This window comes from Carcharhinus amblyrhynchos, chromosome 2, assembly GCF_965287045.1.
Source record: "Carcharhinus amblyrhynchos chromosome 2, sCarAmb.v2.hapA, whole genome shotgun sequence".
Taxonomy (NCBI): Eukaryota; Metazoa; Chordata; class Chondrichthyes; order Carcharhiniformes; family Carcharhinidae; genus Carcharhinus; species Carcharhinus amblyrhynchos.
Window position 1 is genome coordinate 56,435,324 of NC_137325.1, and position 24,600 is coordinate 56,459,923.

Consider the following 24,600-nt stretch of genomic DNA (forward strand, 5'->3'; position numbering starts at 1 on the left):
CAACGTTCTGAGAGAGTAATAGGGACAATATATTTCAAAGGGAAAATTGAATGGTTGTTTTTTTTTCCTTGTGGTTCCTGACTTGGGGCAAAAGCTCCCCTGTGGTTCATGATCCTTCAGAGAGTCTGTGAAGTACATCTTTAATCAAAACAGACCTAACCCCATCAAAACTGTGGGTTGAAATATCCACCAAAATGGAGTCAGCAAAGGGTGGGGTGTGGGGGACTGTTCATTTGGGCTGGCCACCTGAACCCTTTACAATGCCAGTGAAACGTTTTGCAAATGAGAATGGGGTATGGAATGCCAAAATCAGATCTTGCCCAGGAAGGCTTCCTGACTCAGCCCAATTCCTGAAAACAAGGGCCAAAGTATTTGTTTAGTGTCTTACAATTTCCCTATTCTCTTTTATCATTTCTCCTGCCTGTTAGGGAACCATGTTTTCCTATCACTAATCTCTTCTTTTTTACCTTCCTAGAAAAAACTCTTACAATCTGTTTTCTTGTCTCTTGCCAATTCCTCTCATATTCTATCTTCTATCAGCTTATTTGCCGTCCTTTGCTGAATTCTAAAATCATTCCAGTTTTTAGGTTTCCTTTTTCAACAACATTTATTAGCTTTTCTTTTAATCTAATACTACCTTTAGCTTCTCGTCAGACACAATTGGATCACATTTCCTGTAATATTTTTATTCCTAAAGGGAATGTATATTTGTTGCAGATTAGGAATTATGTCTTTTAGGTATTTTTCACAGCTTATCTACCATCGTACATATTTTAATCCAATTTCCCAATCTATTTTAACCAACCTCTATCTCATTCCTGTGTCGTTTGGTCAGACTGCAGATTTGGACTTAACTAAATCACCCTCAAACACAGTAAAATATTCTATGACATTATAATCACTCTTTCTCGAGGAGCTTCTTTGTTACAAGATTTTAATTAACCTTGTCCCATAGCATAATATTAGATCTGGAAGTACCTGTTCCCTAGTATTTGAGTGTAATAAAGCAGTTTTATGTTCCTTCCTGAATCAAGAAACTACATTGAGATTGTCACAGTTCACTTTGTAAAGAAGCATGAGAAAGGAAACACTCATTCATTCATTCATTCAATCAAATGGTGTAGCATGCTGGCACAATGATTAGCAGTGTTGCCTCACAGCACAGGTTCAATTCCAACCTCAGGTGACTGTGTGGAGTTTGCACGTTCTCCCCGTGTCTCTGTAGGTTTCCTCCCTCAGTCCAAAGACGCGCAGGTAAGTTGAATAGGCCATGCTAAATTGTCCCTTAGTGTCCCAAGGTTTTAGGTTAAGGGCATTAGTGGGGTGGATGTGCGTGGATAAGGGAATGGGGCAGGGCAGTGGGCTTGGGCAAAATGCTTTGTCGGAGAGTCAGTGCAGACTCGAGGGGCTGAATAGTTTCCTTCTGCACTGGAGGGATTCTACTCTATTCAGTCTTGGTATTCATCTGAGTCCAGGACCTAGAGGTGAAAAGACATGAGCCAGATAACATAATGTTCTGGCCGGCTCAAGATCAATTGGTCTGATTGGAGATTCCTGAGAGACTTTAATAGATGGTGGTGTACCAAGATATTACCAGTGATGCTGCAAAAGAGCAGGGAACTGACCTTTCAAGTGATGAAGCATCTGAAAAGTAAAGTGATGGCTCAAAGGGTAGATAAAAGAGTGGTGAACTTTTAAGAATTCAGCTTGAGCTGATTCACATTGACTCGGTATAGTTAAGGTCACCGAGAAACATGGGAGATATTTGAGTTTTGGAGGTCAGGGTACAGAAGTACCAGAATACACATAAGTAATATCAAATGCCTGAGTTGTGTGACAAGATTGGAGAAATGTGAAAATTCCAGCTTCAAAACAGGCATCTGTGAGCAGATCTTAGACACGTACATAAATCAAAGGATGGGGCCAGAACCTGCGACGAGTGGCAATTATTGTCACATCACTCCAATCCAATTTACTTACCCAACATCAAAGTTGCACATTTCTCACCCAGACTTCTGAAACGGGCCTGTTCAGAAATGTGGAGTGCCGGGTCCTCCCTCAAAATGCAGAAACGTTGGGGGAAAACCAAGCCACGCCTTATTACAGCATTAGCTGCAATATTCTGGTAACTTTAAATGTCCCAAAGTCACTTTAGAAGCTACAGAGAGAACGTTGGTATGTAAGACCAAGTGGGTGTGGGGTAGGTCAGGGACACAGTCAGTGTGTGAAAGGCTCCTTTGAGTCGTTAGGGGCAGGGCTTGTAGGGTAAGGGCATGGGGGAGTTATCAGGTGGTCAAGGGTGGTAGTCAGGTCAGGCATTACTCAGCCAGGATTGGAAGAGTAGTTGGGAGGGGAGATCGGTCTAACCTGATCAGTGAGGTAGCTGGATGGAGTAAGGGGTAGTTGGACTGGAGGGAGTTGGGGCAATCAGGGATCAGCAGGTAGTCAGATTGGGGGTTCGTTGGGGGGAAGGTGCAGATCAGGAAGAGTAGCTGACTCAGGACTTAAATGTGGACAGGAAAGGGTATTTGAGGATTCAGAGGATTGTAGTTAAGAGGTTCCAGTGGGGAGTCAATGGTGTAGTTATCCAGGAGTTAGAACTGGTTTTAATTCTTCTAAAATTTCCTGGCTAACTCTTCTGGTAAGTGAGTTGGAACGATTCAAAGTGTCCGACTTTAACTGAAAGTTTTGGAGAGTTCCCGATGCAGGATTAATTACCCATCGGAAGTCCAAGCTTCCTAGGCTGTTCTCTTTGAGACTTCCAAGGGGGCCCCCCACTGCATCTTGGTGGGGGGTACCTCTGGGGTCTGACCATCTGGAGATCAGATGTTCTGGGCCAAGGTACAGAAAAGAGAAACCTGGAAAATGAGTTTAGATTTAAAGGGGGGGAAAAGGAGGCAAACGTTCAAACTAGTCACAGGTCAATTTGGGATTGACGAAGAATGATCAATGTGTGAAAAATTGACTTCCAGACAGAAATACAGAGGCAGAAACCCCAGAATCATACATAAACTACCTGGATGCAAAAATGTGGTTAATTTAGTGTCTTTTTAGATGAATGATTTAAGTCAAAGCATTCCCTTCATTGGTAATTATCCCAATAATTTGTGACCTGTTCTTGTCTGGAACAAGTGACCAGATATAATTGTATTATAACTGTTTATACAGTAACATCTCTATCCTGAGTGCTGTATTGTTCCCAGGAGAGCCACTTCTATCCTCCTTTTGCCATATCCAGCCAATTTGTTATTTTTTGAGCAACGGCCCACGCATGTCAAATAATATTGCCTTCATAGGAGAAAAGCAAACACAATTATCGATGACAACTTTGCATTATAATAGCAAGCCCAAATATCACGTTTTTTTACTGAAATGGTGTTGTCACTGTACAAATACTTATTGTCATTATTATCTGGAATTTCTATCTCTATTTTAATTGTTAACTTCATACAAGCATCTGAGTATTCATACTACAAAATCAGTTCTGGCAAATTCTGAATTTTAAAATTATTCCATTCACATGCTGTGTTATGTGTGGCAGCTTGGCTACCAGTAAATTGTATCAATCTTTGCCCATTTTCATCACAATAATATGCAAATCGAATGAGCTGACCAAGTTAATTTTCTATGCTGACTTACATGTTTCATTAGGTTCACAAATTAATATATCAGGAAAATTTCCATTTACATACTGAGAGGAAAGAGACAGAGTTATTTGTTGTACAATGAGAAGACTAAACAAAAGTATTGGGACAGAATTTGTACAAGGTCCTTCCAATCTCCCACTCTAACTTGTGGAGGCTCAGCAGGAACCCAAGAGAAATAGCATTAGACCATAAAGAATTGCAGCAGAAAGCCATTTGGCCCCTTTGAGCCTGCTCCATCATTCAGTAAGATCATCAGACTGCGACCTTAAATCCACTTTCCTGCCCATCTCCTGCAACCCTTGACTCCTTTGTCAATCAAATATTTGATAAAACTCTACCATTTCCCTAGCCCTACTCCACTTTTCATTGTATATTGACTAAATAATCTATATGTGATGCAGGGCAGTTGCACAATTGATGATGTCAGGTGCTGTCAAAAATCAAATTTAACTCAATTGTGAAATGTATAGAACCCCATGGTCACCTTTCTGAAAGACTGACTGAATAATAACCCATGCTTCAATAAGTCATTCACTTCACTGATAGTGTGAGGGGAGATTGCACGTGTGCTTGTACGCCTTGCGATGCAGCAGATCACTCAGATCTGGAGCAGGACTTGGAAGCCAACATGAAAGTATAAATGGAGGTGGATGGACGCAGAATTAAGGCCACTGATGAAGTGCTAGCTGAAGTTTTCCAGTAGGTGTCTGGCCCCATTGTGTGGGAAGCAAAGTCTGAGACTGAAGATGGCCTCCCAGCGGCAGACTGGGATGCCAGCACTTCACAATCACTTTGAGGCCTCCTCCAGCCCCACCACAGCCATATTTGAGGAAGTGGAGGGAGGGGGCCGGGGTGAGATTTTTGACAAAATAACTTCTTGGTGAGTTGTAGAAGCTGCAGTTCACCAAAGAAGACACCTAATTAGTGTAGAAAACCAAGACCAGGCAAAGGAGCTGTAAAATGGCCTGAGTAAGATGCATCAGAAATAACTTGTACCAACCCTCCCACTGAATAAAGCGCTGCAGGGGATTCATATAAAGCTTAGGAAGGACAGGATGACAACAAATATGAAAAAGAATATTCTGAACCTCAGCTCCAACACATCCAACCCCTCCTTGTAGACCTCCTTCCAGATAGCTCCAAGTAATCAAAAATTCTACAAGGCTTTTTGACTAATTTGCATGCATTAAATGGCCTTCCAGAAACAAAAAAAAATAAAAATTGGATGTAGTCCTCGTGTGGTTAATGACGAACAGAATAATGGGAAAAAAATTAAAGAGCAGTGGATCATTCACCCCTACCTGATATGTTGAAACAGGAGAAGCAGCAATGAAAGGTGTGATAGATGTCTGTGCAATCATACGATTTGTTGCAATACTGTATGGTGAAGAATAAAAACTGTAGGAAGTAAGCACAATATTAGTAAAAGAAAAGAAATTCCAGACAAAAACCACAGCTGGCATCATTCTCTTTCCAACTGCTACAATATGCTGTGTTTTTGAGCAGCCAGGTCCATGAGGAACACATTTACAATGGTTCACTGTAAAATTATGCACATCAAAGACTGGGCAATCCTGACTGCTCCAACTTAAAAACATCCATTAGACATAATGTTTAATTGTCAAGTTGTTTGCCAACATATGCCTTAGAGGACACTATTGTTCTCTCTGCTATATGTATGTACATAAACATGTTCCCATACATATATATATGGTGGAGTGCTGGGTACAGCTAGATGTGTCTGTTGTCACCAGTTTCCTCGCCAAAGCCTGCTGCTTGTCTTTATCTACAGCAGAAAAATACTGGACTTAAAATGTATTTTCCCCATTGTTGGCATCCCTCCCCCAAATAGTTAAACTCGTGCAAATATGGATTTCAATATATATTTTAAAGATAGCATTTGTATTAATTTTGTTACCACAAAAGCATACCAGACCAGCAACCAACTGCAAAAGCAGAGAGGTGGAATTCAGTTCTGCTGTCCTGCAGTTAAAGGTGTTTTGGCAATTCCTCCTAGAATGCTAGCAGTGGCAGCAAGAATTATGGAATTGCATTACTACCATATCATTTGTAAATGCTAGTGCTCTGAATAAAGCACAGGTCAGCAGCTCAGTGTGTGGCTCTTTGCTACATTTGGAACGGCATTGGGAGAAGGAGGTGGTAACTTGAGGTTCATCGAACACACCAATAATTTATAAGAAGCCGGCACACGTCTCCAGAAAATACTCACCCGTTCTGCATAGCAGCGGTTGGATCATAGGTTAAAGCCATTCCAGTCTAAAAAAAAGAAATTGTAACAATTGTTAAATAATGAGTTCTGAAATAACTGTATGTTGACACCAACTAAACTATTGTTATTTATCTCATAGCTTCTAAATCACAGAATTATTATCACATTAAACTGATCATATTTTGCAGGAACACAGAAATGGTCAATAGTTCAGTTAATTTAAAAGATGTATCTGAGCCCTTTTACTGGAGCTGCCTGGAATTCATTGTTCAGATTAAGATTTTTACATTATTTAAAAGGTAACTATCTTTATGAATTTGTGTTTGACAAACATTTGTTGTTGGCCATGATGGAGAGAACCAGGAGCACCGCAGAAGTTCAAGGTGGCAGCTGTACCACCACCTTCTCAAGGACAACCAGGGATGGGCATTAAGTGCTGACCGAGCCAGCAACATCCACATCCCATCAATTAATTGAAAAAAACATAATTTTCACACAGAAGCAACACAAAAATCTTTTCCAATAAGATATATGCAAGATATATATCATGCTAGGAGGCCACGATAAAAGGTTGGCTAATATGATTTTTCCTGAAGATAATGCCGTTATAGGGAAATGCAATATCAAATAAGTGAATGAATCCAATATCAAATCAGTCACCAAATTGTACTTTCGCCTCTGATTTGTGCTATGAATATTAAACTGATACAAGGATTCTGCAGATCCTGGCAGATTTTATGTTTTGATGTTAGGACAGCTCGCATGTCCAAGTAACAAGACTTTTACAAAATAGGAGTGGAAGTAGGCCATTCAACCCCTCGGTTTTTATTTAAATTCTGAATAGCTTCTTTGGTTAAAAAAAGAGTAGTCCAGGAATCCTTTCTTAAATGTGGAGAGGAGTCAACTTGTATAAATTCCTTTATGAGGCATTAAGCCAATTGGGCAGTAACCAGCTGGTTATGAGACATAATTCGACATATTTAGCTTTTCCGGGTCTCCCACGGAGGTAAGTCAAGCCACACATGATTATGAAAATGCATCAGCTAAACAACCAGAAGATAGCCAGTTCATTTCTGTTAAGTTGAGTTTACATTGACAGCAGCAGAAAGAGGAAGGGTCTTTATAAGACCCTTGTCAGGCCTCATTTGGAGTACTGTGCGCAGTTCTGGTCGCCTCACTATAGGAAGGACGTAGAAGCTATTGAAAGGGTACAGAGGAGATTTACAAGGATGTTGCCTGGACTGGGAGGCATGCCTTATGAAGTTAGGTTGGGGGAGCTGGGACTCTTTTCCCTGGAGAGGCGAAGGTTGAGAGGCGACCTGATAGAAGTTTATAAAATGTTGAGTGGAATAGATAGGGTGGGTTCTCAGAGGCTATTTCCCCGGGTTGAAATGGTCGCTACGAGAGGACACAGATTGAAGGTGCGGGGAGGCAAGTACAGAAGTGATGTTAGGGGTAAGTTTTTCACTCAGAGGGTGGTGAGTGAATGGAATCGGCTGCCGTCAGTGGTGGTGGAGGCGAACTCGCTGGGGTCTTTTAAAATACTTCTGGATGAGTACATGGAATTTAATGGGGGTTATAGATAGGTCTATAGATTGGTAGGTGTTGATGTGATCGGCACAACTCGTGGGCCGAAGGGCCTGTTTGTGCTGTAGTGTTCTATGTTCTATGAAAGCCGAACCACACCATTGCACAAGACAAGTCTCAGGGAGCAAGACATTCACACTGCACCAAAAGGATTCATTAAATGCATTCATTACCTAACCAAGTGGATGTTGAAATAACTGGGTGAAGACTGCCTTTAAAGAAATGCTCAAAATTTGTAAAACCAAGATAGATGCAGGGGCCTGTAGAAAGCAGCTGAGTATCTTTGAAGGAATACCAAGGATTAGGCACCTCAATATAAAAGTCTATAAAGCATGGACAATGGTGAACCTGCAATAGCAACCATATTATTGACTGCTATAGAGAGACAAATTGTCAGACATCCAGCAATTATAAACATTAATTATTACTCATGATTCTTTTGATTAATTAATTGATCAACCATATGTACTGTAGACTAGTGCTGAGCATAGAAAATACATTTGACAAAGCCACTGTCCATATTATGCACAACATTGCAGCCTGAGGCGAGAAAATCTTCGGTAGAGGGTGCACAGTTCAATGTGTCAATATGTTTCACAAAATAAACTGCTCAAAATATATACATAAATGATTTATCCAAGTTCCCCTCTGAGTCAGTGTCATTGGGTCAAAATCCTCCAACTCTTCACTTAAGAGCATTGTGGGACCACCCTAAAATGGACTGCAGTGGTTCATAAGCAAGGCTAGTAGCGGCATGGTGGCATGGTGGTTTGCACTGCTGCCTCACAGCACCAGGGACCCACATTCGGTTCCCAGCTTAAGTCACTGTAATGTGTGGAGTCTGCACATTCTCCCCGTGTCTGTGTGGGTTTCCTCTGGGTGCTTCGGTTTCCAGCCACAGTTCGAAAGATGTGCTGGTTAGGTGCATTGGCCATGCTAAATTCTCCCTCACTGTACCCGAACAGATGTCGGCGTATGGCAACTAGGGGATTTTCAGAATAACTTAATTGCAGTCTTCATGTAAGCCTACTTGTGACCCTAATAGATAAACTTCTCACAGGAAATCCAGGACAGTCAATAAATACTGGTCTTGTCAGAGAGGCCCATATCCTGAGAATGAATAAACAAAAAGTTTGTAAACTGTGATAATTTGTGAAATATGACTGTTCAATTCTAACTTCTAATGCTCTTCCGTGCTTGTATCATTGGCCGGGATTTCCTGGTCCCGCAAATTCCTGAAGATTAATGGGTCTTTTCTGGGATTGCCAGATTTTCCATGTTGCTCCTCATAATTGAAAAATTCTAGTGTTTCTATGATGGATAACTTAGAATTTTTCTGAGATGCTTCTGTTTTTATAAAGCTTTGTTGGAAAACAATGAGAGCCACAGACTCAGTTCTATTATGAAAACAGTCGTCTGCATCAGTCTAAAAATTAGTTTCTAAACATTGCCACAAAAAAATTGTATATAACATGTATTTGATATGCAAGAATACCCCAGAAAATTAAATTAGATTAGCACTGCCCCACAAGAATTGACTTTGACCCCCTAATTACTGTTGCAAATGCATTAAAAATGAGAATGTGGCAATTATGTTATAATTAGGGACAGCACAAAATTAAGCATTCCACTATATTTATGACCAGGTGGTTTACCTTACCTAAATTTTAATTTTTTTTGACATATTTGAAAAAATAAGGTCAACTTTTACAGGATTCCACTTCTGCCCATCACAATGCCCGTAAGCCATTTCAGTGAAGAACTCCATTCAGCCTGTGTTGAGCCAACTGAATAGCTCTCTTATACTGGCTGGGAGGAGGTGAATAGTTGTTGAGAAGGTCCCCATTCAAATATTCACCGGAATACCTACAATGGCAGTGCATATCCAGACATCTTGCAAAGTTCCTCACTGGCGCATATTAATTATCAGGTAATTGAAACTGACATTAGCCTGAATTTCTTTCCAGTCATTCATTATTTTTGGATTATATTGTGATCTTTATGCAGAAATGGCTCTGGTACCACCCAAGTTCCTTGGATGTGGCAACATGAAGTATCACAGCTGACAATTAGGCACCCAAACAGAAATTACTCCACAATATTCAAGCACCCTTAGGCATTTTGCAACTGTCAAGGATATGGGGGATGTGGAGGCAAATCAAAGAGTCTCCTCAGAGGCTGCGGCAGCTTCATTTCACAGAAGATATTTATTTTGGTGAAACAAATATACAATGTAACACTCCAGTCAGTACACAGTCGGTATTCCTACACTAATAAGATGAACTTACAGAGGGTCCACAACCGTGAAATCATTCAATTAAATCTCATCAGATACCACAGGCCAGCTGAAAGCATCTCAGCAGAATGACACAAAGAAGGTTGACTTCAGTGTGTAAAGGTTCACAACGCATTGAAAATGCTCAATAATACCATCGGGAAAATAAGGTACTTTCTCCAACTAAACACAGTCATCTAGTGAACCTGTTTTATAGTTAATGTCTGAGGAAAGAAACCTCTTCCACAAAGTCCCAATGTCATTATCATTCTAGTTATCTCCCTGTTATGTAATCCCAAGTACAGTAAAATTAGTTAGAAGATGTAGCTTTGATTTTGTGAGGTGAAGCATTGAGCAGAGAGCTTCACTCAACAGATGAGTGGACAAAAGAATCTTATAGGACGGAAATCAGAAACAGTGGAACCCATTGAGGAGAGAAAATGATCCAAATCCACAATCTGATTACCACCCAGCAGGTAGGGATCCATACTGTGCTGAAGGCTCCAGCAGTAGCAGAAATGAAAGGACATATACACAACTCACTATCCAACTCAACATTCAGAAGTTTTGCAGCAGAAAGAGTGGGTCTTTCTAAGCAGGTCATTGTCAATATTATCCCGAGTGTCGAGCCTAGGTATACCTCACCTATGAACTCACACGTGATCCAGGCCAGTTTTTCGCCTCTCTTGGATCTTACCAGTTTGCCACGCTGATCAACCGGCATGACTAGCTGGTAAGATTGTTTCTGCTGTTTCTAGTCACTTCAGGGCAGCATAGAAATGAAAAATAGGAGTGGGCCAAGGATAGATGCTTAAGGAACACCAGAGATAATGGTTTAGAAATGGGAAGAGAAGTCATTACCGTGATGATTAGATAAATACAAATAGGACCAGGTGAGGGCAGCACCACTCAACTTGATGAAATCGGGAGTGGTACTGTTAGAGGATGGGGACAAAGGTTGCAGACAAAGGACATGGGAGAATTGTCTACATTCATCACAGTCATGTAGCATACATTTGTGAATATTTTAAAAATCATTTTGGTACTACAGTGGGGCAAAAACCTCATTGGAAAGATTCAAACACAAAGTTCCAGGAAAGGTGGGAATGGATTTGAGAGGCAAGAACATTCTAAGACTTTGGAGAGGAAAGGGAGGTTGGAGAAAGTGTGGGTCAAGAGTTGGTTTTGTGAATAGAAGGGTGAAGGTGGCAAATTTGAAGGAGGGAGCAATAGTAACTGAAGAAAGAGATCCATTGACATGGGAATGAAGGAGGAATTTGACTGAACATCAGTTTATTGAGACTCAGGATGAGGGGGCAGGTGGTGAGTGTCATGCATTTGATGAGCTTGGACAGGGTATGAGGCAGACAATCTGCCTCTCCCAGGTGGCCTGAGACAAAATGGAGAGTAATCCAAGTTCAGGAATGGGGCAGAACATTCTCCAGAAAGTTTGGCCCATTGGGCTAGAGGAAAGGAGGGAATCAGCAGATGGTTTCAATCTTAGTGACAAACATATCTATGTACTGTTTGAGGTGAGGATGGAAGTGGTACCAGTCAGAGGAAGCAGTGTTCAATCTTACAGTGCTCTAGTCAGACCGCATCTTGAATACTACACCCAATTCTGATCTTCAAGTAACAAGAGATATATTCAAGTGTCAAAGGAAGTACTGAGAAGAGCCATGAAGCTGTTTTCCATGGGGTTTGACGCTTTAAGGAAAGACCAGGGGAACTAAAACTAAGGCTTTTCAGCCTGGAAGGATCTGAGAAATCATCTTGAACAGATATATAAAACTGAATAGAAGATAAAAAACTTGAACCCAAAATATCACTTTAAACTATTATAGCAGAATTAGGGAACTAGTCCAGATTTTAGCGCCACTAAGAAGTTCTTCTTCACACAAAGTGAACATGCGGCATATACTTCTAGATAGAATAGTGGGACAATTGTGGAATCATTGAAGAAACAATAGATTACTGAAGGTAAATGAGGGAAAGTCAGAATCTCTCTGAATGGATGATTTAAAATGAGCCTCATTTGTAATTTGTATTTATTTTCCCAGATCTGTTTCATTGCGCTGCTCACTCTCTGAAGTGTAATTAGAATAATTCCAAGAATGTTCATTGAAATGTAACACTACTTTGTCGTAAGAGCCTGCTAAACAGGTTGTGCATGTCTAGAATGCCTTTGTGTACTACCCAATAGAATAGTGTTCTTTTCAGAGGAAGTTTGTACTCCAAGCACAATATATTGGTCAAGAATTAACGTGGCTCAGGCCCAATGGTTGGAGTACTCAAGGAAGCCTTGCTTTCCTCCAAAAAGCCCAGCACTAATACATTCCAATCATTGGACATCCCATTCAGCCTCCCAGGACGGCAGAAGCCTCAGCCCCGAGACATGCTGGCCATTCAGGGGCTGGCAGCTCTCCAGTCCTGGCAGCGCCACCGAGAGTGGTGTCCATGCTGGTTATTACAGTGGAGCTTCTCTCTGATGGACCCTTGGAGAGGGGTGTATATGGGTGGGATTGCGGTCACGTGGAGGGGGTCACCTTTGAGGTTGGGGGAGAGGGGCTGGAAGCAAGGGCAGGGGGTGGCTTCCTGTGGGATCCCCCTTTTCAATGTAGAGTCCCGCAATAGGGCACAGAGTGGTCATGAATGAAGATGATCTGACCACTCAGACAGGCTGCATTTACACCATAAAGGTTGTGCTGGGCAGCCTCCCAGGATGGCGACTTCCTCACTTGCAGCAATGGGATGAGGCCATTAATTGGTCCTAATGCAGCCATTTTATGTGCTTCAGTTGGCCTCTAGTTGGAAAGGACACTCTGTTGGAAAGGCAGATATCCCTCGCACCCTTCCCAACTAAGGCTCTCCTCAACCCAAACCTACCTGCGAGCAGGGTAGCACAGTGGTTAGCACTGCTGCCTCACAGAGCCTAGCACTGCTGCTTCGCAGTGCCAGGGACCCGGGTTCAACTCTAGCCTTGGATCACTGTCTATGTGGAGTTTGTACATTCTCCCTGTGTCTGCGTGGGTTTCCTCTGGGTGCTCCGGTTTCCTCCCACAGTCCAAAGATGTGCGGGATAGGTTGATTGGCCATGATAACTTGATCCTAGTGTCAGGGGGATCAGCAGGGTAAATAGGAGGAGTCGCAGGAATAGGGCCTGGGCGGGATTGTGGTCAGTGCTGACTCAATGGGCTGAATGGCCTCCTTTTGCACAGGAGGGATTCTACGATTAACTTCTGCCCATCAGGTGGATTTAGAAAGCCACACCAAACTATCGAGGTAAAAATTCTACTACGCAGAAACAATTCTGCCAAGAATTAAGACTAAAAAGTGAGAAAATCTGGACTTTGCAAACTCAACAGCTACAAAAATAACCACTGCAGAGCTGTGTATCTCCCACAATTGATGCAGAATATGCTTCCTTATCTGTTGACAAGGCATTAGGCCAAGGAACTCAGCTTTCAGTCTTTAATGACAAGTTATCAACTGAATTAAGTCCACCTATTTAAGGTGAGTATTAAAGGGCCACTGAGGCTATCTCCAGCTGGGAAGGGAGCTCTTACAGGCATTCTGTAATTTTCTTTTTGAAACGTGATTTACTCTCAAAGTTCTATCGTTGGATTTTCTGCAAGAAGATAAAGATAGATGAAAAGAAGTAATCCAGGAAGATCAGGTGACAGCTGAGTCAGAATATCTGCGGCTGACATTATGACAACAAGTATATCTATTGACTTCGGCACTTTACTTGGCAATGGCCAAGGGAACTGCCTCCCCAGAATCTGGGTCAGCAAGATGACTTTTGCAGACTTGCACCATCTGTTACAAAGGCAGTGCAGCTAATGGTCATCAAAGGGACAATATTATTAACGGAATGTCAAGATTATTTCAAACCTCAGCTTTTCCAGACTGAAGTTGTTGAGGCCAGCAAAGGCATTACTTACACTTGATCAATTTGCTGTCCAGGAGTCTATCAAATAAGTGACTGACAACTTGTTTGCAAGGTTCACACTTTCTACCTCTTCCTCCGTGAACAGCAAGAGGTGTACAGCACAGCTGTCAATTATTATCGCACTGCTGGATTTCACAATTACCTAAGGATCATTGAGAGTGTGCCCGCAACAGATTACTGCACTCCTCTGGTGCCAGAGCTTGTCCATCTTGCCTGTGCACACTGCTATCTGCATCCTGCAGAATGTGTGTAGCAGTGAGGGAGCTTGTAAATGTATTTGTGGGTTCTACAGTGCAGTGGGACAGGAAGGGAAGAGGTCACTTTTGGTGTTGGTGGACAGCTCTTCCCAGGCCTATACTGGCTGAACAGGGACACATATTGTACTGCTGGTTATAAGAATGAGAAATAACTATTGCAGGGTACTATCAGCCACCACTCCATCTTTCCTGCTCCCTCAATGAATTCATAGGCAAGGATGCCCTGGATGAACTTTACAAAGTAAAAAGTCTGACAACACCAGGTTTTAGTCCAACCTATATAGGTTGGACTAAAACCTGGTGTTGTCAGACTTTTTACTGTGTTTACACCAGTCCAACGCCGGCATACCCACATCATGAACTTTACAAAGGCAGTGAAGAGTTTGTCATTTCTGAGCTGCCCCGCTCCAGTATGGCTCTGTTCTATGTTTTAACCACTATCCTGTCTGGCAAGCACAGAACTTGACTTGAGATGTAAGTTTGAGAAACACCGGCAGCGAAAGATATCTGTCTGACATGTCGTCCATTTTGTAACTGGTCATGATTTATGAAGGCAGGATTTATCAAAGGGTTTGCTGTGTGAATAAGATGCGTGTATGAATGCTATGCTGCAGAATGGTCATGCTTATTGAGAACTGAACAGGCTGTAAAGTTATGTGAAAGTTTTTCAAGGCTGTAACAGGTTCTGAGCACCTGCTCTATGTTATGCACAAATGGGACAGTGAGGAATCTACTGGGGAGAATTGCCTTGGTATTTTTCCTTAGGCCTTCCATCTTCTGCCACATTGGCAGACTCGAGATATTGCAGAGAGCTGTCAGCTATCTCCTGTGAGGCACTCCAGGTGATTTTTTCTCTGGATTGGATGCCCTTGAATGCCAAACTCCTTTAACTCACAGTACACAGCAATCTCTCAACAGCATCATTGATAAATGAACCGCTGCGCTTTGAAGAAGCCTTTATTATGTGTATATTCAAACTCCCTCTGCTCATTCATATGAAATAAAATTTAACTCGGAGGAAGAAATGATTGGAATTTAATACTTTTTTGACAATATATTTTACTTGTAGATCAATAACCCATTTTCTCACCATCTCATTCAGTAATATTTGAAAATTAATAATTTTCACTGCAACAATTTAGTCCACTATTGTAAAATTAAAAGACTTGCATTTATATATTACTTAAGATGTTACTTGCGAGTCTATGTCATTAAATTGTGAGGGTTCGGAAGAAAGGTACTTACAATAATCTTGAGCAATTTTAAACTTCACACAAAGTCAATCAAATCAGCAAAATATAACCTTGAGAAGGATTTCATGCAGTGTATTCAAGCCAGTTTGTTAGAACAATATATTTTCCAACTAACTAGGAAACAGGTAAATTCAGACATGGTTATGGATGGTGAGACAGGTGTAATTAATGATCTCATTGTAAATCTTTACGTGACAGTAACCATAACACGACAAAATTTCACATTCAGTTTGTGGTCGAGAAACTTGGATCCGAAACTAGCGCATTAAACTTAAATATACAATTGCAGAGTTGATTACAGTGGACTGGGAAAATAGCTTAAAATGTGTGACAGTAGAAAAGCAGTGGCAGACATTTTAGGAGATATTTGATAATTCTCAACAGAGATACATACCATTGAGAAGGATAGAATTCATTAGAAGGATGCATAATGTGTGGAAAACTAAATAAAAGTGGTATCAAAATGAAATAAAAGCTATATGGTGCTGCATTCATTAGTGGTAATCATGATGTGGAGATGCCGTCGTTGGACTGGGGTCAACACAGTAAGAAGTCTGATAACACCAGGTTTAAGTCCAACCGATTTATTTGATAGTAAACTCACAAGCTTTTGAGGTTTCCCTCTTCGTCAGGTGGATGGAGAGTTCCACTGTCGAAGCTGTCGAAAGCTTGTGAGTTTACTATCAAATAAATCGGTTGGACTTAAACCTGGTGTTGTCAGACTTCTTACTTCATTAGTGGTAAGCCAGAAGATTGGGAACACTTTAGAAAACTGCAAAGGATGACTAAAAAATACTAAAAATGAAGCAAGTATAATATCAAAGTAGACTAGCAAGAAATGTAAAAACAGTCAGTAGGAGCTTCTACGAGTATATAAAAAGGCAGAGAATAGCTAAAGTAAACACTGGTCCCTTGGTGGGTGAGACTGGGGAATTAACAGTGGGAACAAGGAATAATTATTCTGTATCTATCTTTACGGTAAGATGATACTAAAAACACCTCAATAATAATAGTAGAAAATGAAATGGCAAAAGCAATGGACAAACTTAATCACAATCATTGGAGAAAAAGTACCGGGAAAATTAATGGGACTAAGGGATGACAAGTCCCCTCGACCCAATAGCCTACATTCTCAAGTCTTCAAAGAAGAGGCTACAGAAATATAAGGAGCATTAGTTGTGATCTTCCAAAGGTCCCCAGAGTTTAGAAAGGTCCCAGTGGATTGAAAAACCACAAATGTAACACCTCCTTTCAAGAGGGAGACAGAAAACAGGAAACTACAGGCTACTTAATGTAACATCAGTCATGGGGGAAATGCTGGAATCCATTATTAAGGGAGTAGTAGCAAAACATTTAGAAAATTACAATACAACCAAGAAGAGCTAACATGGTTTCACAAAAGGGAAATTGTGTTTGACAAATTATTAGAGCTATTTGATGACATGACAATCAGGGTGGATAAAGGGGAACCAGTAGATGTGGTGTGGGATTTTCTGGCTCCTCTGCAGAGTGTTTCATGGTAGCAGAGATGGCTCACTGGCAGGATCTTCCAGTCCCATTGATGCATAGGGTGTTTTGCATGGCTTGCCTGTCCCATTGCTAGAAAACCTGCCGCAGGGTTGTCTTTAGTGAGACCACAGGATCCCACCAGTGGAAAGGGCCGAAAAATCCTGCCCATGATGTTTATGGATTTTCAAAAGGCACTCGATAAAATTACATATCAAAGGCTACTTTCAGAGATAAGAGCTCACGATATTGGGTTATTATATTACCATAGATAGAGCATAGTGTCAGGATAAATAGACCATTTTCAGACGAGTAGTTGGGTGCCACCAGGATCAGTGTTGGGGCTTCAACTATTTATAATCTATATTAACAACTTGGATGAAGGGACCAAGTGCATCATAGCCAAATTTTCTGACAATACAATGAAAGTGAGGGATATAGATATGTTAAGTGATGGGGGAAGAAATTGGAAAATGGGTTACAACATGAGAAAGCTTGTTCACTTTCATGGGAAAATAATAAAACAGATTATTATTTAATGGAGAGAGGTTGCAGAAATCTGTGTTACAGAGGGATCTGGGTGTCCTCCAACATGAATTACCTGAAAAAGCATGCAGGTACAACAAATAATTAGGAAGCAAATGGATTGTTAGCCTCCATTGCAAAAGGGAATGGAACATAAAAGTAGGGAAGTCTTCCTTCAATCATTCAGCCTTTGAAAAGACTATACCTAGAACACTACATATACTTATGGTTTCCTTACTTAAGAAATGACATGATTACATTGGAGGCATTGGAGAAGGTTTACTAGATTGATTTCTGGGATGTAGGGCTCGCACTTTGAGGAAAAGTTGAACAGATAGGGTCTATATTCATTGGAGTTCAGACGAATGAGAGATGATCTTATCGAAACACAGAAAATTCTTGAAGGGCCCTGACTGGATAGATGCTGAGAGAATGGCGCAATCTTGAGCCTGCATTTATCATCTGAGTGAATGCCAGTGGGGGGTCAAGGTCTGGAAGTCACAGTTCTCGCCAGCGACTTTGGGTCTCCCCCACCCCTTGCTGACGACATCATTAGGTTCATACCAATAATGGGCATGAACATGATTTACTTGCATTTTAATATAATTAAACAGTACCCTCTCCACACCTACTGTCGTATCTTCACCCCTTGCCATCTCTTAAAAACGCATTGATGAACTTATTCACACAGACGTGAACCTGTCATGGGGGTCTTCCCGGGGCATAAAGGTAAGTATAACCCCTGAAGGATGAGGGACAGGAAGTACCCTTGCAATGCCCTTGGCACAGGTTGACATGATATCCATGCCACCCTGGCATTGCCAATCAATACCAAGGGGCAGGCCACAATGGGAGCCTCATGGGAGGTGGGGTGGATTCATACAGACGTGGATGTGGTTGTGGGCTGGGAACGAGCAGATGAGCATGGGGAGGCCAGTGATGGTTGTTGGGAGAAGGGGTGCTGATGATCACATGGGGGGCGGGGAGAAGGGGCCAATAATCACGGGAGTGCGTGGTAGTGGGGGTGGTGAAATGGCCAGCGATCACAGGTGGACATGGGGGGGATCGGTGGGAGTCGGAATGAATGCTGGCTCTGATTGGAGATGGGGGGAGGGGAGCCACACCTGAGCTAAGCTTAATCACTTATAGGACTGTCATGGAGTATGATGCATAATTATAACAAAGTACACCAGAAAAATAGTCAGAACTGATTAAGGATTACACCAATTATTTGCTCAATTAATGCTTGCAATCCATTAATTTCTAATGACAATGTATCACTATTGAAATTTGTAAATCACTGGAACTATCGCCTGAAAATTTGCTAGTGCCCAGACAATCAATTATTGTATCTGAATGTAAATTGACAATTTATCCAATAAACAATGCTAACTGTAACCCTTGTTACTTTATTTCGGTGGGTGGCATGATGACTAGCACTGCTGCCTTACAGCACCAGGGACATGGTTTTGATTTTAGGATTGGGTGACTAAGTGGAGTTTATGTCTGTGTGTCCACATGGGTTTCCTCCAGGTGCTCTGTTTTCATCCCACCGTCAGTCCAAAACGTGCAAGTTAGGTGAATTGGCCATGCTAAATTGCCCCTTAGTGATCAAACATGAGTAGGTTAGGTGGTTTAGCCATGGTAAATGTGTAGAATTAGATTGGGTTGGGTGGAGGGGGGGATGGTGCTGCACAGTTGGATGGCCTGGATATGATGCTCTTCTGGAGAGTCTGTGTAGACTTGATAGGCCAAATCGCCTCCTTCTGCACTGTAGGAATTCCATGGTTCTGTGTCTGATTTAAGCAAGTATAGCAAACATGTAAATTCAGTAAGGTCCACAGTAACATATAACCGGCAGCACGCTGTTAATGTCCATTAACTATGCATGCAAGGGTAATAAAAGAACAGCTGGAAGTACGTTTATGGAAAAACCACTTGATATTGAAGGACAAATAGCCTTACAAACATTTTTAAGTATAATTTTCACAACTTTTATTTAAATTAAATTGTTGCTCAAAGTTGCTACAAGAGTTTCCTGAGCAGAATCCATTCACTTGCTCTGGCGGAAGTGCCCTTTAGAGTGCAGCAAACAATGTTCCACTTGATTCTGAGGATTTAGCTTTGTTCATCATTGTTGATATAGCATGTCGTTAAGAGCAGTGCCATGATGGCAAGCCTACAAATTATTATTTTTTAAATATTTTATATCCTATGGCTGAATCCTAAAGCTATTCAGAATGCAATATAATCTGAATATGTTTAAATTGAGCATTGGGTGCTGGACATTGTTTAAAAAATAAGTCAGCTGTTGGAAAGAATTGACTGCCAAGTAGGTTCTTCATCTTGCCAAATTAGAGACAGTCCATCAAGAATACATTGGTTTCCAATCTTTCCCACTTTCTTCTTTTCTCATCATCCTCTGGCAATCAGGTAATAGGGACCGGCACTCACACTGGTTGTGTCTTTGTGAGTTATGCCAGTACTCTCCTGAATAACCTTTTGGCTTTCTGGGTTAGTCTGTGCACGCACTCCTTTTGGCTCAACACTTTAACTTTGTTTAGATCTGCGCCTGAAAATTGGACATGATTGTTGCTTGAGAACCCACAAAAAAGATGGCAAGGTCATCGTGCACTCGGTTTGAATGTGGGATTGTTGATTCAGAGCCTGTACCAGGACTGCCTTGCGATTGCTTGTTTTACCATTTTAAGTAGGTCTTAGGTCCGAACCATGCACAGAAATTGCAGCACAATTCTGTATAATGGAAATGCTAAAATTAAGAGGAGATGGCCCTTCAGCTGCAGGTACCATTTTACTTGATGTTGCAAGTTGCATATTGATGTTGAAGTTTTCAAACCAGGTGTACTATCCTGACAAGTCACACAGAAGTAATCAAATTAATGTCACATGATCACCACCTCACATCCCTTTATATTCATATCACTCCATTAAAAAAATAGAATAATGCTGAACATTGAAACAATATGGGCTCAAACATTAGGGAGCATTTTTCATACAAAGGGTTGTGGAAACCTGGTACTTGTTCCCCCAAAAGGCTATAGATTCTGAGGATCAATTGAAATGCTCAGGACCGAGGTGGCTAGTTTTTTTTTGGGTCTGGGTGTCCAAGGGATATGAAGCAAGGGTATTGTAAATGGAGGTGAGGTACAGATCAACCATGGTCTAACTGATTGGCAGGACAGGCTTGAAAAATCTACATAGTGTACTCCTGCCCTTATCCCAGTGGAAACATCCACTATGGCAAAAACACAGGCTTGGGAGCTGTTGTCTCTCTGTCCTCTGCCAAAAAAATAATTAGAGTCATGTGGAGAAAAAAAAAACAAACATTAAAAAAATATGCACAGCTCTTACATTAACATCTCAGATTTGTAATGTTGCCTCGTTATCCGCTCGGAAAGAAATTCCATGTTTGTGTTTGTTTGTGATAATTGTTAAAGAGCAACACCAGTGTTCAGTGATAGTCTCTTCAAGAGAAGCTATCCTCTTCAATGGAACTCCTTTGCACACAAGAGGTATATTTTGTTAAATTTGTTTACTTATTTAGTTTTGGAAAAGATTCTCAGGACAATGCTCAATAGTGCATTGCAGGCAAACCAGGCTGTACTTACGCGTCTTCCCCCCAAAAAAACTGAGCTACTTGGGTGTCACTCCTAACTTGCATATGCCTCAAATGAATTAATTACACAAGTTCCTTAGCAAGCTCCCAAGGCATGTAAAGTGTTAAAATGAGCACAGCCGAAATGTGTGGGGCAACACAGGCACAAACTCCACTAGGTGGCACTCAGTTAAATGATTCTGTCGCAGTAACCGGAGCCTCTGCAACATGGATACTGTGTTGTTTAAAGCTGGAGAAACATAATTTAAAATTTAATAAAATAGCCATAGAAACCGGATGGCTCCAGGTTCAACCCCTGGTCATCAAGGCAGTGTGAGGACTACAACTGCCAATGTTGCCTCAGGATTTAGGAAAGGAAAATATCAGCAGGAAAATCACTTTTGTTCATTGCCATACATTTGAAATTAGATAGAATGGACGCTACAGGAGAACAGGATGGGGTACAGTTCTGCTGTCCCAGGGTCAAACAACCCATAGACATAATTGTCTAGGCTGATACTCTCAGAGAAAATTGAAATTTGATATAAAATTTTGATGCATTGGTGTTAACTGTGTATTTTAAGGACAATTTTGAGATCAACTGGGAGCCAATTTGAAGTTTGTTCAAATGCACTTCATTTTGGATGAGGTTTATGTGCTATCTCCATGGTCTGCGTTCAAACGCTTGGCATGTGTACTGCTATCAAAAACATGGTCAGCTCCAATGCAGAATACGGTCCAGAATTAGCCCAGGGTGAAAACAAAATGATGTCTGCATCATTTTGGTCCAGACAAAATGCTTGATTTTCAGCAATGAAGGACAAGGTGTAAGGCTGATTACTTCAGTATGTCAAAATTTTTAAAAGTCCTTATTCTTTGAGAAAGAGCATTTAGAAATCTTTTGACATTTTGTTTAGCACACAGACAGTAACATAAATGATGCCAAAAGACAACACAGCCTCATTTGTCTGTAATACCATCTTGTCCTAAGAACCACTTGGTTCTTTGATTCTTGTTCTTTTTCATCTAAAGGCCCCTGAAGACTGATAGTCTAATGTTTTCCATACTAGGCAGATCAATTAAGGCCAAAGGCAAAAGTTAATTTATTTCTATGCAAACCTGAATACCTTTGGGCAATCGGAATTGGACACAAATACAAATATGCGTAACGGCTATTTCGAACATGGAAAAGTGTTGCAATTAATTTTTTAAAAAACTAACAAAGAGTAATCCTTTTGTAGAGCACAGTTGACTTTCAATTAAGAAGGCCTGATGCACCAGGTCAGCTGGTTCTGTCTCCCTCCCTCTGTTCTCAAGCAGAGTGACAGAAGTTAATTGTCACTCAGGATCCGCACACACTGCCTGGTAAAGAGAATCTGCAGACTCACAGCTCTGTATGAGGTTTGATTTGGTGATGGAAGTCCCACATTAGTTTGGTTAATAGACATTATTAGTATGCTGCATCAGCCGCTTTCCCTTATTTTTGCACTCATCACAACAAATATGTTATTCCTTTTTGCCAATCCATAGAGCCAAAAAAGATAAAGAATCTCTTAGTACTGACCTTACAATCGCTTTGCTTTTTTCAGAATTTCAGACTTAGACAATAACTCACCTCTCCTTCTCTGGGCCACGGCCTTCCATTTTGTGTGTATTTGCTTTGATTCTGTCTTTTCTTCTGTCCTCCATCAGCAAATTTACAGAGCAAAGGCTCACTGGGGGCTGCAAAGGCAAACAGCCAAGGCCACATTAGCAACAGAGAAGTGATTATATCAGCAGAAGTACTATTTTGTGTGTGTGGCTGAATTCTTTTGAAGTACAACTTGTTAAAACATAATCTGAGCCCCTTCATGTTAGGTGCCAACAGCAGCGAGCACTGCTCAAACTTCAAAACATTGGTTAGAGTACAAGAACTTAGATTATTCCACACTCGCGATTGATAAATTCCTGCACATATTAAAAAGATAAAGGTGTCTCACAGGCCAGCTGAGGGTTACCCACCTGCATTTCTGGATAAACCTCTTATCTGCTGGTGTTTCCAGATGTATTGTGTGAAAAAATACATCAAAATGACTTTGAACAATGCCACTTCCCACAGACTTTCAAATTGTTTTGCACCTTTACAACTGGAATAGGCTGAGTCCAAGTTTCTTCAGTCATCTGTATGAAGTGAGTTAATTCAGCCTTCTATCTGCTCCACTCTGAATATAGTTGGCACGAGGTGATAAATCACACTTCTGTTTTATAAAATAGCTTTACATTCTCAAGTCCAGAAAGCGACTAAATGTCCAAACATTTAGTATGGACACGAAGCTAAAAGTCTTAAACATGAATATAAGCGCAAACATAATCTCATGCATAGTTGATGGACTCACTCTGATAATCCGTCAACATTTTATAAATACAAGCAATCATTTTCTCACTGCTTTATTGGCAAGTTATCACAATTGATTGCTGAACCCCCGCCCCATTTTGCTGACTAAATTGCAAGCAGACCAAACTTCATCAATATATTAGACAATTCAGTGGAAAAGTCAGGATAATTCCACTTTTTTGAAGGTTTGTGTACAGTCTTTCCTCCATTTGTTTACAAACACACATCACCATGATATTAATCCCATCAGAATGCAAGACTAGAGGGTTTGGTGGCCAATTAACAGCAGTGGGTGTGAGATGGAGGTGAGTGTGGACCTGTTTCAAAGGCACATTGGCGGCCATTTTGAATCAGGAATGGCAGCCGCAGCTCACCAGGAGGAAAGGCAGAGGCCTAGCGGCCCATGTTTCATGGACGCAGCTCTTAAGTGGACGTTGGAGGCTACTAGTAAAGAGGGAGGTCTAGTTTCCATAGGGTGGCAGCAGAAAACCACCCAATAAAGCACACCTGAATGGCAGAAAATGTGAGCAGTGGAAGTGTCAAGTGGAAGAAATAAGTACAATGTCACAGAATGTATAATGACCTTGTTCAGTCTGGCAAAGTGACTGCAGCATGAGACCTTGATGACAAGCTTTTAGGTATGCAACCTCTGCAGGCACATGAGCTGAGTCACCAGAAAGTGTATGTTGCGCCTTAGCACAGAAGAATTGCGCGCTCAGGGTGCTTACAGGTTAGTCAGCAATAGCCAGAGTTCTAGTGCTGTTGAGTACCTGCAGCAGTTTCTGACTTTGGTCATGGCCAGCAGTGCCTCATCCCTCTCTCTCAGTTATATCATTGTAGAAGAGGGCACATAATTTGCAGCAATAGGCTCCAACAGGAGGAGGACTGTTCCAGCTTGCCACCCTCACGGCTTTAGGAAGGATGGGTATCCCTGTGGGAGCAAGTGGAGGATAGAGAGATGGGAATACCTGTATAGATAGTGAGATCTGTGGATAAATGGGGTGGAGTGAACTCTTCCCTATCTGACAGAATGCTAAAGACTCATTTGGACTAGGAAACCTCAATGCTGCAGATGCTTCTGCTGTCACTGGTTATTTCTCATGACCTTGTTGTGTCTCCCATAAGGCCAGTCACGGAGGGTGAACAATAAAATACAGCTGCATCCCCCAGCAAATCTCAAGCATCTGAGGTAGTTGCACCATATCCACCAGAACAGCTAAACGGCCTTGGCGGCTGCTCATGCCTGATTGGAAAGGGCAGCACTGGGTGAAGAGCATGACACTAGTGAACAGGAGGATATGAGGGAGGTCAAGGCAGCTGTGGGCAATTCCCCTTGGAGAGATGGAGGGCAGACACAGCAATGATCCACTGGATCGCA

General features: G+C 41.4%; 1 protein-coding gene across 4 annotated transcripts in view; it reads right to left on the reverse strand.

Moving 5' to 3' along the window:
- Positions 1 to 24,600, reverse strand: part of LOC145354743 (RNA-binding motif, single-stranded-interacting protein 3) — a 615,155-nt gene that overhangs the window by 81,328 nt on the left and 509,227 nt on the right. For all 4 annotated transcript variants that reach the window (XM_080206215.1, XM_080206195.1, XM_080206224.1 and 1 more), the window contains exons 7-9: positions 22,464 to 22,570; positions 5,878 to 5,924; positions 4,949 to 5,045 (exon numbers count right to left, since the gene is read on the reverse strand). In XM_080206215.1, the coding sequence (XP_080062341.1) occupies positions 4,949 to 5,045; positions 5,878 to 5,924; positions 22,464 to 22,570 (251 nt within the window). The remainder of the gene's footprint in view (positions 1 to 4,948; positions 5,046 to 5,877; positions 5,925 to 22,463; positions 22,571 to 24,600) is intronic.